Source organism: Hippocampus zosterae, chromosome 11 (genome assembly GCF_025434085.1).
Source record: "Hippocampus zosterae strain Florida chromosome 11, ASM2543408v3, whole genome shotgun sequence".
Classification (NCBI taxonomy): domain Eukaryota; kingdom Metazoa; phylum Chordata; class Actinopteri; order Syngnathiformes; family Syngnathidae; genus Hippocampus; species Hippocampus zosterae.
Window position 1 is genome coordinate 15,109,250 of NC_067461.1, and position 13,362 is coordinate 15,122,611.

Here is a 13,362-nt window from a genome sequence, read left to right on the forward strand (position 1 = left end):
ATGAATGTCTAATTCTGTGTGTTGTTGAGCCATGTACATTTTTCATGCTTCCAATTGAGTGCCATTCTGTTTTGTTTTGTTTTTTTCCCCCTATCGGCACAAAACTGTTTCTCAATTATATTATTTATTACCTTCAAATCGATTCCCCGTGTCACCAGATTTCCTCACAATTTTGATATAACCATGTAAAGTCAAAGTTGACCTAACCTCAACTTCACAGGCACAACTTGAGGGGAGAAATGCTGCTTGTAGTGTAAATTATCTGGCAATGGGTGTCCTTGTGATATTTGTAAAACGGTTTTCCACACTTGAGTTGCCACTGAAGAAAAGCCTGCTGGACTGTGACCCCCACAAAGATGAACCCACTTGTGTGCCAGACCTTCCTGCCAAAAAATTGCCACAGCTATTCTTGTTTTTTAAATCAAACAGCGTCATGGAAAGACGTAGCTGAAGGGCTTTATTTGCTTCACAGCTTATGTGCCAAGGCAAGCGTATAAACTGGAACACTAGTATTTTGCCCGCCGAAAGCCATTTCAATCAGAACATGGAAAATAAATAGGAATGAGGAAGAGACTGTCGCTTATGAGTAGCAAAAAAAAAAACAAAACAAAAAGAAAATTTCTTCTCACCTTGCATACTAAATCAATGGATGATCTTTGTGCCATTTTGCAGAATATACTTTTTTTTCTTAAGATTTAATGGACAATCTTTGTAAGGACTGATGAGGGTCAATCAGTGAGGTACTGTCTTGGTTTCAACAAGCTCTTTGATTTAGTATTATTGAAACATCTCTGCTGTGGCTTGGCTCCGGTCTCAAATTTTTCAATACATGCAGACACATAACACACAACGCCCACACATTGCTGGTAGGTACGCTTCATCGCTTCTTAGCAATAGACCGTTCCTTATGATAACAAACTTGACATCAGGTATGCTAACTGGCAAATGGGGACTGCCTTGACACATGATAGGGGTCCGTTGTGGTAGGTATTGGAACATGAAGAGAGATTATTGCTAGAGTTCAAACATAGTAACACCAACTGGACTTGACACTTACAAATGTTTGTATTAGGCAGCTGAATAAGGTTTTGCACTGCTGCAATCTACGAGTGCAATAATAAACATATTGTTCATCGTGGAACTCGGTTGAGCATTATCTTTGAAAGAGCCAATCCAGCGTCTTGCATGGAATCTCATTGTCTTGTACAGCTGTACTCTATGTTGTGACAAGTCCGTAGTAAACTGAAAATACACACTGTGTGCTAGACTTGTTCAATTTGCATGCTCTGTTCCGAGTTAAACTAATTCCATCGCTACCAAGGAACATGATGTTGCACGTTAAAATGACGCCGGTCGCATTGTGTTCTTGGGAGCTTTGGTTCAGGGTTCAGTCATTTCGTTCCCTGCAGTGAGATGTGGTTAAATAGAGCAGAAAAGACTTATCTCTCGGTCCTGGTAGATGCGTCATAAAAGATTCAAGTGTGCATGAGGATGTGCGTGCAACACTTGGTGTCGCATTTGAGAGCTGTCTTTATAAACTAATGGCACAAGACTAGTGTGTGAGTGAGTTTGTGTGTGCGTATGCCCCCCACCCCCTCTAAATTCAGATCATATTGAAACATTCTCACACAAGGTCAATCGGCCCTGTTATTTATTGTCTGTCTTTTCTCCTCTCAGTTTTATCCATCGGGGCTGCTGCCATCCAGTTCACCAGAGAGCCCAAGTCTCAGGATGCCCTGCATGGCCGTAGCGCCATGCTCCGCTGTGAGGTCAGCGATCCGACTGACATCACGTACCGCTGGCTCCACAATGGGCAGCCGCTGGAAAACAGCGAGAGGAGGCACCAGGAGGGCAGCAATCTCAAATTCATCACTGTGGACCGTCAACAGGATGCAGGAAACTTTGAGTGTGTGGCACAGAACACGGCCATGGGAGAGGTGCTCCACTCCACGAACGCCTCTTTCAACATCAAATGTAAGTCTTCCATTTTAGATTGAAAGCACCTCATTTTCCCATGCGAAAATGACCAGTTGACACGGTTTCATGATGACAAAAAGGATGTTTGTCCAGTTTCCAGATCAGAAAAGCAAGATAAAAGTGACAGTAGGCGGCGGCTAAAAAGTTGAGGGGATGGTTCCACTTTGTTGCCTTTTTCTTTGAAGCTTCCTCTCATTTGCCCGATTGAAACTGGAGATGAGCGCCACCGAGCATGTGTTTCTTGTTGCTTGTAATAAATTTTTATTTCCATGTTGCATCGCATGCTCTTTTCCCATGTGTTTAGTCTGAATGTTGCGGAGTTGCTTTTACCTTCAAGCAATTTAATTGACTTTGATCAACGACACTCCCTTTTCTTGCATTGCATTTCCAGCATAGGCAACATCATTGGTGAAAAGAAAGCCATAGCTATCCTGTTTAGTGATAAATAACAAGGTGGTCACATTGTGGAGCAGCCTTTGGTACTAGTTGTTACGATTGAAGTGCATCCGTTTGAAATACTGCCTTTCTCTTTCATCATTACATTTAAGCAGAAACGTGTCTTTCCTTTTTGGGGGGGGGGCGGGGGAGGGGAGTGACAGGTATCAATTTTCATAGGATGATTACAATCAAACAAGACCTTCTAGTTGCAAACTGAAAGTCTGTCCTAAACACCGAGAGATAGGGGTGAATCTCCACAAGCAGATATTTGTGGCATGTGAAGCGCATCGTGTCATTGTCATAAGACATTCATGAGTTTTCGAAAGCTTCTCTCGTGTGAAAGAGGTGGCTTTAATGTGTTTTAAATAAAGATGATCCACTATGTTAGTAAAGCTTATCAAACAAGTTGGACATGAAACACCAGTTCTCTTGACATGTTTAATCAGAAACTATATCTGTTGGCATTAGCATTTCCATGCATTGGATGACCCCCCCCCCCCCCCCCCCCACCTCCCATTTGTATACAGTATAGCTGAGTGTAATCTCTTTTGAAGAGTGAAGTGCATTCCTCACACAGTGTAAAGAGTAAACCAGAGAAAAAGCCCACCCGGATCACTCAAACACTCGGCCAATTTCATTGTTTTAGTTTGATGCAGCAGCATGGCGGACAACTGGTTAGCACATCTGCCTCACAGTGTTGAGGTCCAGGGTTCAAATCTGCCTAAGCGGTTTGTATAATGGATGGATAGTTTGATGTAGACGGGGCTCGTTCGCAATGGATGCATAGATTGTGTGGGAGGTCAAGCATCGTTCAGAGTTATACTAGCTGCCACAGAATGTTCCTGTTTTTTCTGCAGGTTCCAGATCTAGACAGCAGTTTTCTGAGGAAATCCCAGTGAGAAATACTACTTTCATTTTTGGAACGATCAACTATTTATGAATATGGAATCTAATATTAACCAACTTTTTTTAAAGCAAATGAACAAAACAGATTGTTATATTATAGTTAAATCGCTGCCGTGACATTGCAGTACATTGGCTGAACAATGCTGGCTTAAAGGCATTCTTCGGTGATATTCACACATGACTGGTTAACCTTTTCCATGAAAATTTCAAACCGATTGCTTGACATCAGATTAATGAGAAAGCACATCATAGATAGAACATTAATTCTTCCCTTTTGACTGGCAGTGCTTTTGCATTGCTGTGCAAAGGGATGTGTGGAGATTAATTAGCAGTGCAGTGCAGTCCTGTAACGGTAAATTGAAACCTTCCACGTCAAACATAATCTCTTCTAGGAAGTTGGTCAACCCTCAGTTAACTTATAGAACCTGTAAAGTAAGAAAAAAATGTCTTGTTTATTAAAATAAAAATCTGAAATTGTATCAATTGAGACTTCAAAATTGTGAAAAGTTTGCATGAAGCCGCAGGCTTCATGCAAAGCCCACTATTCCAATATGTCTCTATTTTCCTGATAACTTGGCAAATACTGTCTCTTCGCAGTGTGTTGCAATGTAGATGTTCCCCTGTTCGTATCAGTAATGAATCCTAAAGAATTCATTTGTATGCCATGCTTGTTTTTGTGTATCAACTCATTTGTCATTGTCAAGAGGTGCACGTTGGCTTTTCTCTGTGGATCGCTTTACTTGGATCAGACCATGTTATGACAAATGCTCTCATATTTCCCCAACATACATTTAACGGGTGATAAAGCCACACGCAGCTTTTAAAGACCCCCTCTAGCTCTAATTCTGCTTGAGTGTTCACTCATGCGTATGCTACTTTGCGTGCATCGTAGTAAATATGAGCTATAGGGGGGAGGGCAGGGTGCTCTACATGTACTGTACCGCCATCGGTTTTTATCCCCCCTGACTCCCCCACCCCAGCCTGTGGCGAGAGCGAGAGAGTTAATTTATCTTGCTCTCAATGGTGGGTAAGCAAATCCTGTCAGTTGAGAGTTATTCAGAGTAATTATCCCCCTCTGTGTTCTCTAATAGGGGTTCAGCCCACCCCCCATTTCGTTCCTTTGACCTGCCTGGTCATTGGGTCTCCGTGGCGAAACCGCTTCCAGCAGAGTCGTCGGGGCCATGCTTCGCCTTTGTCAGCACGTTTGTTGGTTCTGCGGGTGTTTTGCCTGACGCCTGCAGCAACGTGCAGACAGTCTAATGTTTGGGAAATGTGTTGCATGCATTGGCAATTGACTTATGAAACGCGCTCAATCCGCACTCCCTATTTAATCTGCAAACCTGCACTGAGCCACACGAGCAAAAGCAAACACACATCATCTTGTGCTGATTACTGTGAGTGTCCCTAACCTACATTTTATGAAGAGATAGCTTTGTGTGCTCTTAGGACATCCTTTCTGATCACTAATGCAAGGCCACTAGCTCTCATCCATCTGTCCCCCTACTTTTGTTTCACATTTTCACGTGAGCTGACAAAACGCAGCTGCTCATCAGCCTCACGCCTGTGCTCCACCATGTGACGGCAACATCATCTCCTTGAATTGATTGAATTTGAAGCATTGGCCTGTTGCCCTTTTGTCAAGCACAGCTGATCAAATCTGACGCCACACTTTTCCCTGGCCTTCTTCATTTTTTATTTATCTCTCTGTTTCACAGCAGGAGTCCAACTTGCATTTACATACGCATATGGTACTGCCAGTCAAATGAAAAGCCTAGAATACATTGCCTCTGTAGCACAATCTGCAATTCCTTTTTCAGAAATTAGCAAAAAAACAAGCTCACACATATCTGCTGCCCGAACTGTAATATGGTCTCAATTGATCTATTGTCATCCCTGAGTTGATCTGGCTTCCGATTCCTTCTCCAACGTAATTATAATTGTACAGCCTTAATTCTGATGTTTAAGGCCAGGCAGGCACACACTCACTCACTTAGACACTTGGTCATGCATTCTGAGGATGGATTATCAACAAGTATGTGTCCCTCTTAATAGGTTATGAAAGACTACCTTCTGTTTGTCAAGTGGACAGCTGGAGAAACCTAAGCTGAGAATGTGCAAGTGTCAAGAAATCTAGTTCAACCAAAAGCGGATATAAGCCCCGATTTCTCAATGGTTCATTGTGATTGTTAATGGATTTTTGTCTACAGAGGTCAGTGGTAGGGCATGGTTCCTTGACATTGACGTGCATGCCGCATATTTATCTTTATATGATGACGGTCTCGGAACACAAACAATTGATCATGAGGTTGGCCTTAGTTCACCATACTGAGATACTTTGGACAATTCTGTGCTTCCCCAACCTTATTGGAATCGTTCAATGAAGGCAAATGTAAATTTGGTAAATACATAAAATCTGGTTGTTTAAAGACTGTTGTTCAAGTCGTGTTGTTTTCATTACGGGAAAAAAAAACTCCCCAAAAAAAACACTGACTCATAGAAACGTGTTAGAAAGAAGCCCTTATATTTTATACCACCTGTATCCGAAACCTCTGGGCAGGTTTAAACAACTGCCTTTATTTGCAAACCAGGTTTGACATGCTGATGATAGTTATTGCAGTGAACTCTCGCTGACACTCCGTGTTTACACCTTCTGTTTTTGTTCGAATTCTTCAGCTTCCTTTGCACCAATGGAAAGTTCAGTGTGTCTGCCCTGAGGTCCTTCTATAGCCTTCACCTTACTCCTCTTCACAAGAGCGACCTTGCCTCAGACACACAATTAACAGACTTTCTGACGTGTGCACACAACAAGCCCGCTTGAAGGCACTGAAATGATTCCTCTTGCTTAGGACGGCGTGGGCGGCATCTCATTCATCACTGTATGCAAACATGTCTTTGACAGATGCACAAATGTACCGTATTGGCCCGAATATAAGACGGTGTTATTTGCAAAGAAATAAGACTGAAAAAGTGGGGGTCGTCTTATATTCGGGGTCTAGACGTTATACCCATTCACAACGCTAGATGACGCCAGATATCATTGAAGCGAATGCTGAACTTGACTCCCCAGGCCAAAGAGAACCCCTGTCACGAAGAATAAAATAAAAATAGCGGTCTCACGAGGAAGAAAAATAAAAAATAGCGGTAAGCGTTTTTCTTTTTTTTTTTTCCCCTCTCCCGACCCAGCGTTTTTCCTTTCTGAATTCTGATTGTAATTTCCCCATTGCGGGACAAATAAAGTATATCTTAATCTTAAGATGGAAAAGAGAAGAAAATAATAGAAGACATAACAGAAAATAGAGAAACGTAGCGACAATCTGGAGAAAAGTGGGTCGAAGATCGGCAAGGTTAACCGGCAGCTGAGGGGAAGTTATGATGTCATTTACATTTCAAAAATCAGAAGCCATTCATTTACGAATGTGATTGCACTTTAGTTTATATATTTAAATGTTCAGATATTAAGATTTGAATGAGGAAAAATAATGTGCTTTGTCTCTCAAATATATTGTTACAATCATTTGTTTCAGATGTACTGTAATTATTTTCTGTATAAAAATAAATTTGGTGTTCAAAGTCTTTTTTCAAACTTGTCTTGAAAAAGAGGGGGTCGTCTTACTATCATGGCCGTCTTATATTTGGGCCAATATGGAATGTGAACTTTAAGGAGATCTGCATTTTTTTTCGGGGGTGGGGGGGCAATCTGCCTTTAGATGATGCTAAAGCGTACTGTATGGGTCTCAGAGAAGGCTGGGTTTAGGCGAGTCAATGAAAGCATAACATATTAATCCAGACAGATCTCCCTGTAGAGCCTACTTTGCTCTTTGTCAGGCAGCTTCTTCCTGTCTCAGGTGATGCCATGCATTTTTAATAGATGCTATAAAGAGTGCTTGCTGCTCACACCAGTCAGCCACAGGCTGTAGAAAATGTCAGCAATGGAGAAACTGTATACAAATACAATGAGCACATTTAAAGGAGTGTTTTGAAGACAAGGCAACACAAAAGCTGAAAAGGACTTTGCCAGTGTTCATTCATTTTAAATATTTCCCCCCCCTCTGAAGTATAAAAAATTATTTGGGTTGTGTGTGTTCATAGGGCTTAATCTAAATCGTGCCGCACCAAAATGTAAAATTGGCAAAAACACCATCAATTATAGCCGTGACATTCATAATAATAGAACACTAAAATTCAAGGGAAACTTCACTGATTTGGCCATTTTCAGCAATCAAAAAAAGTTAATATTTTGTCTCCAATGAATGTAATAATTTCATTATTTATCATGTACAATTAACAACTTTAAAATCCCATTTTGCCACTAGTTGTCGATCGAAAATGACAGCACACATTTTCAGTGGTCAGGGAATAACCAACCACAGCTCAGCTTGCGAACGAGCCGTGATTGGCAGTTACCTGACCACCATTCAGCCATATTTCAAAGTAGAACCTCATATTTTCCTGTCTGATGCATTCAAAACAGAGAATTGGTTTCTTTGCACCCATGTCCATATTCATCTGTGGCAAACGTCAATCATGTTTCATGACACTCTTTGCTGCCAAAAGAGGAATATACTGTAGTAAGAGTCAGTTTATTTTCCTCGTGGTAGAGGTCACTGTTCAGCGAATCATTAATTATCTCATAGAGCTAATCAATGTATCTTATTATAAGTATAACGTTTGGATTTTGTTGTATTGACTATAGTTTGAAGGAATGATTAATTAATGAATTACTCCTATTTTGACTCCTGTTGGACTTGACAATCCATTGTGCGGTACCTTTATTCGTAGCCAATGATACTTTTAGCCTTTTGATTGTATATTTGGAGGAATTATGGACAGTGTGCATCAATGTTTTCGACATTGCATGGGGTCATTCTTGCAGGCCCACCGTGTCTCACATGTCCAATAACAGCAGACTACTTAAGTCTGTGTCTCATGCTGACAATCACTGTAACACTTCTTGTCTGTCCATCCTCCCACTTGAAGTCTTGACTGTTTTCCTTTCTGCTTCTGCAGGGTTAGAAAGCGGTGGTGTGACATTAAAGGAGCCCATCTCAGAAGGGGAAATCGAGAGCTCAGCCCCCGTCACGCTTCGCTGTCACATTGACGGACACCCACGGTGAGTCTCCCCGATCATTTTTTTATTCTAGGATGGTGCAAGACCAAAATAAGTTAATTCTGTCATACCCCGATGTTGGGGATTTTTTGTTGTTACTCCTCATCATAATCATCCCCATTTCATGTCTTCCTCTCAGGCCAACCTGCCAGTGGTTCAAAGACGGAGTGAAACTGACTGAGAAAAGCCATCAGATCAACAACAAGGAACGAACACTCACAATCAAGAGCGCCACTCCAGATGACAATGGTCTGTTCTACTGTTGTGCCAAGAACGCAGCCGGCCACGTCTGCAGCAACAGTAATTTCACACTCAACATCATAGGTATGTCCAATGTGTACAAGTAGGTGCACACAGTTTGCTGACTTATTGGTCTTTGATATGTCATGTCATGAAATAAAACATAATGGCGCGTTGTCAACTCAGCTTACATATGGAGACAGAACATCATAAATGCCAATGGAGCAGACCAACATAGGCAGGCTTATACGCCATATAGCTGCATGACTACTGCCCGTTTACAAAACTGCTGATGTGTACTGTTATGCATCATGAGTGTATTTGTATTACTGCTTGCCCTTGTCATGATTTTTTTCCCCATTTTATGTGTGCTTGCGTGACACTAGTACACCGCAGAGAGAAGTACAGTACATTCAGTACATGGTTGCATCACACTGAACCACCTGAAACGCACGCACGCACGCACACACACACACACACACACACACACACACACACACACACACATGCACACACACATGCGCACACACACACACACACAATCACACTCGTGTAATGTCAGCACCTGGGTGGAGGAAGGATGGATAATTACGGCGTTTCCAATTACCCTATCCACCATTGGTACTGCCATAGGGCTTCACTTTGAGGTAGATTTGACAGATTTGAGCAGTTTTTCAGCGTAGTCACACTGTAACAGTCTTACAGTCTTAAAGTTCTTGGGTGGGCCAAGTGTATAATATAAGGGATCTCTAGGCTAATACGGCCTTTAATCGACTACCCTTCTGGCCATATAACAATGTGGAAATGAAGCGTGGTCTCTTTAATTTGACAAATTCCAACTCTTATGTGGCAACTGGGAAATTTTACTGTATTTAATTTGATGAACACTGTCAGTGAGTTACTAGCCTACAGGCATATGAGAAATCACAGTGGTTCCTGAAAATATGTAAAAATGAATGAATAAATCAAAAGGACACATTTTAATTGAAGATTTCAGTCGTATTTGTGAGCTGTCATAAAAATCCCACTGCACCTGTCATCTCCTCTCTCCTATCATGTCTACTCAATGGAAAGTCTTATTGGCTTCCTCTGCAGTACTTCCTACCTTTTTTTAAATTGGCCGAGCATATGACCAAGAAAACTGATGCTAAATTTCAAGACATCGCCTGTGGATTATTCAAAATTTAACCAGTCATACTGTTTGTTTTTGTTTTTTTTGATATGGTTTCTTCAGTCTGAACACAAAGAAAATATTTTTAACTACATGCAATGGGTTGCAAAAGTCAGTTGTCAATGGCAAGTATAAAAATGCGACCAATCTCAGAAGGGGAAATTGAGAATGGAAATATCATTATATTTTTTACCTCCATGAATTAAATATGTAAATTTACTATGAAATGTTTTTAGTCATGTGGTGTTGCGTGTTCTCCTCGTTAATCAGACCTACTACCTAGTAGAGTTGCTCCACTTTTAAATATATCGATAATCGTCATTTATTGGAGATCTATAACTTTGAAGGAAATACCACATTTACATTACAACTTACCGACAAGTTCATTCATATTGTAAGCAGGTATTAGAAGGTATGGAATGAATTTGCGATTGTTCAATAAAAATGACATGCCACATCAATTTGTGAATTTGACAATCGGGATTTTTCCTCCCGCACAACAGTCAGTCCCATCATGTGTTCCAGCTGCCATAACACAACAATGGTTTTGATGAGTCCAGGATCAATGAAAAGTCCAGGGCCCTAGTGAAGACTACCTGGAGGCCCTTGAGGTGTTGACACATCCCAGCACCTGAGGGTCCGCACTGCTGTTGGCACTTTTTAATAAGTGCGCGGATGCGGTTGCGCTTGATGGTCTCATAACTGTAGATATAATAATGGAGATGTTTGTCTACCCCTTTTATAGATAAGAGCTTTCCTCGACCAGTGGTCACTCCCGAGGACCAGGTGGTTATGAGGAATGAAGAAGCTGTGTTCCACTGCCAGTTCACGGCTGTGCCGCCTCCTGCTCTGGAATGGTATCACGAAAGCGAGCTGCTGGTCAATAAAACTCGGTAAATCCTGATTACAATATCCCTTTTTTTCCCTGGGAATATGTCCCCTCCTGTTGCCACATTGATACCTGGCCTTACCTCACGATTCTTCCTAATATGCATCAGCTCTACTTGTTTTACTGCCTACCTTTGGTGCATTCCCTTGAGACCTATAAGCTGGAACCCTTGAGTCATACTTTCAGCTTCCATTTTGATGTGCAGCTCAGGCTTGAGCTGAATTGCACATTAAGGAATGTTATTACGGAAACGCTGTAAAGTTCCTTTGAAATCTGCTGTATTTCATTTTAACGTGGGTGTTCTCGCTAGCCTATCACAAGAGCCTTCCAGTGTTCACGCACTGAGCGGAAAAATAGAGTTCAAGCTGCAATCAGTTTACCAGCATGTCCCCTTGAAAGCTTTCGATCATATGTGTCAACCAGCAAGCCTGCGGCCAGCTGTGGTTAAAAAGAAAAAAAATCTGTCCTGCTGGGTGATTTAAGTTTTTTAATAATTATGGTCAGTTTATGTTCCTCACGGTTCGCTGCACAAGAGTCACAAGCAGATGGGACACACTGCACTGTTGTTGCTGCCTGACTTGAAAATATCTGTAGCGGCCACACCGAACGTCACACAGAGCCACTGCAGCTGTCTTTGAATTGCATGTGACCATAAACAGAGTCACTTTTTGGGTTGAAATTTACAGGCCTGCATGGCGGTTTGCTCCAGCTCCCTATGTTTAAATGAGAAATGAATGAGGCTTCGAGTCGTCCGCTCATGGTTCATTAGTCATATCAGCCCTGCAGAAAATGTGACTAGGGTTGTCAACATGGTGTGCAATTTTGCCTCCCCCATTAATTGCAGTGCCTACTTGCATATGATCACATCACCAAGGTAGCGGTGACTTGGCTGTGTGAATATTAACACTCAAACCAGGGCTCCAGACTGCCCTAAATGGGGGCATTTTGCTGCAAAATTTTTCAACAGTGGCAATGTTTTTGCAGATTTCTTTATTTATTTATTATTTTATTTTTTTGCCGTTTTTAAATGGATTTCTGCTCTGCACTTCTGCCCATTTATCAGTAATCAGTGAACATGAAAGGCGTGAATTTACTTTGCAAGTTTTTGTTCTGTGTGCGCTCCTACTTTTCACCCGTAAAATTTCAGGTTCTGAGCCATATTAAAAAATAATAATAATAAATAAAATAAAATAAAAATACTCTGGAGCCCAGCAAACAGTTAAGAGTAAGGGCTTCAAGTAGCCTGTGTAATGTTTATTGATCAGGTCAGAATGATGCAGTCCTGTGTCATCATTTCAGCAACTCATCCCAGTCTTGCTTTGTGTACATAAAAGAAAAATAATTTAATAAACAATATGGCCACAGAGCAATTTTGCAAGTATGAAAACTTTTCCCTGGAGGCAGATAACCAATAGCGCTTCTAAGTATATATTTTATGTTGCTATGAAAACTGCTGTCTTTCATATATTCTCCAGTACACACTTGCACTTAGTAAGAAAACACAGGAGTCACAGAGCTTGCTTTCATCCTGCTTTTTGAACAGAGATGACATGACACCGACATTGCTGTGTGTTGGGTTCCTGCCACTCCCTCGCTTAGCCACCCCAGATGTGGACAGCCTGTAATTAATTCTCACCCTGTCTGTCACTGCCATTGAATGACTGTTTAGCGTACCAGAGGTCAACCTGGGCCATTAAGATGGGGCCTCCACCGTCACAAGACGTTTTAAAAATAACTTGCTATGTAGGACACTTATTTGTGTGCTGTGCAGAGGTACTTTATTTGCCTTAATTACAACTAACTTGGTACACCAGATGTTTCCCTGGATCAGCATGCTTCGGAAACACGCCAGATCCCTGGTACCCATTACATTGTGCAGTTGGGCTGCTGGTGCAGATTATGGTACACTGGTTGCGTGAAGAATGATTGAGAGGAAAATATGGGGGTTTGTTTTCTCTCCAGTGTGTTCCTGCTATCCAACGGGTCACTGCTCATCACCCAGGTCAAACCCAGGAACACAGGCAATTACAAGTGTGTTGGGCGTGGTGTCGGCGGCTCCCAAGTCACACATGAGGCTTCCCTACTTATAGCAGGTACACACACACACACACACACACGGGTGTACGCGCACACATACCCACGCACATCCATATTTGCAGCTGTTGAGCTGCTTGGAGATAAACGCCTCAGCCCATTGTTTTATCTGAGTGTGTGATATCATGTTATGTACATTATCGATCTTCCTTCTGTTTGCTCGTTCACAAAGAGCCATATCTCACCAGATAATCACATTTGCTTATCAATATCCGGCCCAGCTGTATCTTCCTCACTCGGAAGATGCCAAAACACTTCACTTCTTCCTCTTCGTGTGTTTTACGTATCACGTTTAAGCTGATCACATCATGTGGAAATCAGTGTAAAATAACAGATGACATTCCCTTATGAGATTTAGAATTTATAGCATTTATATTCATTCCTGCTCAGCCAAAATGAAACTGCTTTTTTATTGACCTGGTGGACTTCATCTACTCAAAATAGTAGTAAAGAGAGGCGCTTATTACAAAGCATGTAGAAATCAACAATTTTTCACTACAAATACATCGTGCATTATCAATTGATGTCCGCTTGGATATA

At 41.6% G+C, this 13,362-nt stretch overlaps 2 protein-coding genes across 3 annotated transcripts in view; both read left to right on the top strand.

Moving 5' to 3' along the window:
* The window catches only part of klc1b (kinesin light chain 1b), a 125,808-nt gene that overhangs the window by 63,036 nt on the left and 49,410 nt on the right, over positions 1-13,362 (top strand). The window lies entirely within an intron of this gene.
* The window catches only part of ptk7b (protein tyrosine kinase 7b), a 62,632-nt gene that overhangs the window by 38,477 nt on the left and 10,793 nt on the right, over positions 1-13,362 (top strand). For both annotated transcript variants that reach the window (XM_052080406.1, XM_052080407.1), the window contains 5 exons: positions 1,678-1,974; positions 8,329-8,431; positions 8,568-8,752; positions 10,585-10,732; positions 12,691-12,821. In XM_052080406.1, the coding sequence (XP_051936366.1) occupies positions 1,678-1,974; positions 8,329-8,431; positions 8,568-8,752; positions 10,585-10,732; positions 12,691-12,821 (864 nt within the window). The remainder of the gene's footprint in view (positions 1-1,677; positions 1,975-8,328; positions 8,432-8,567; positions 8,753-10,584; positions 10,733-12,690; positions 12,822-13,362) is intronic.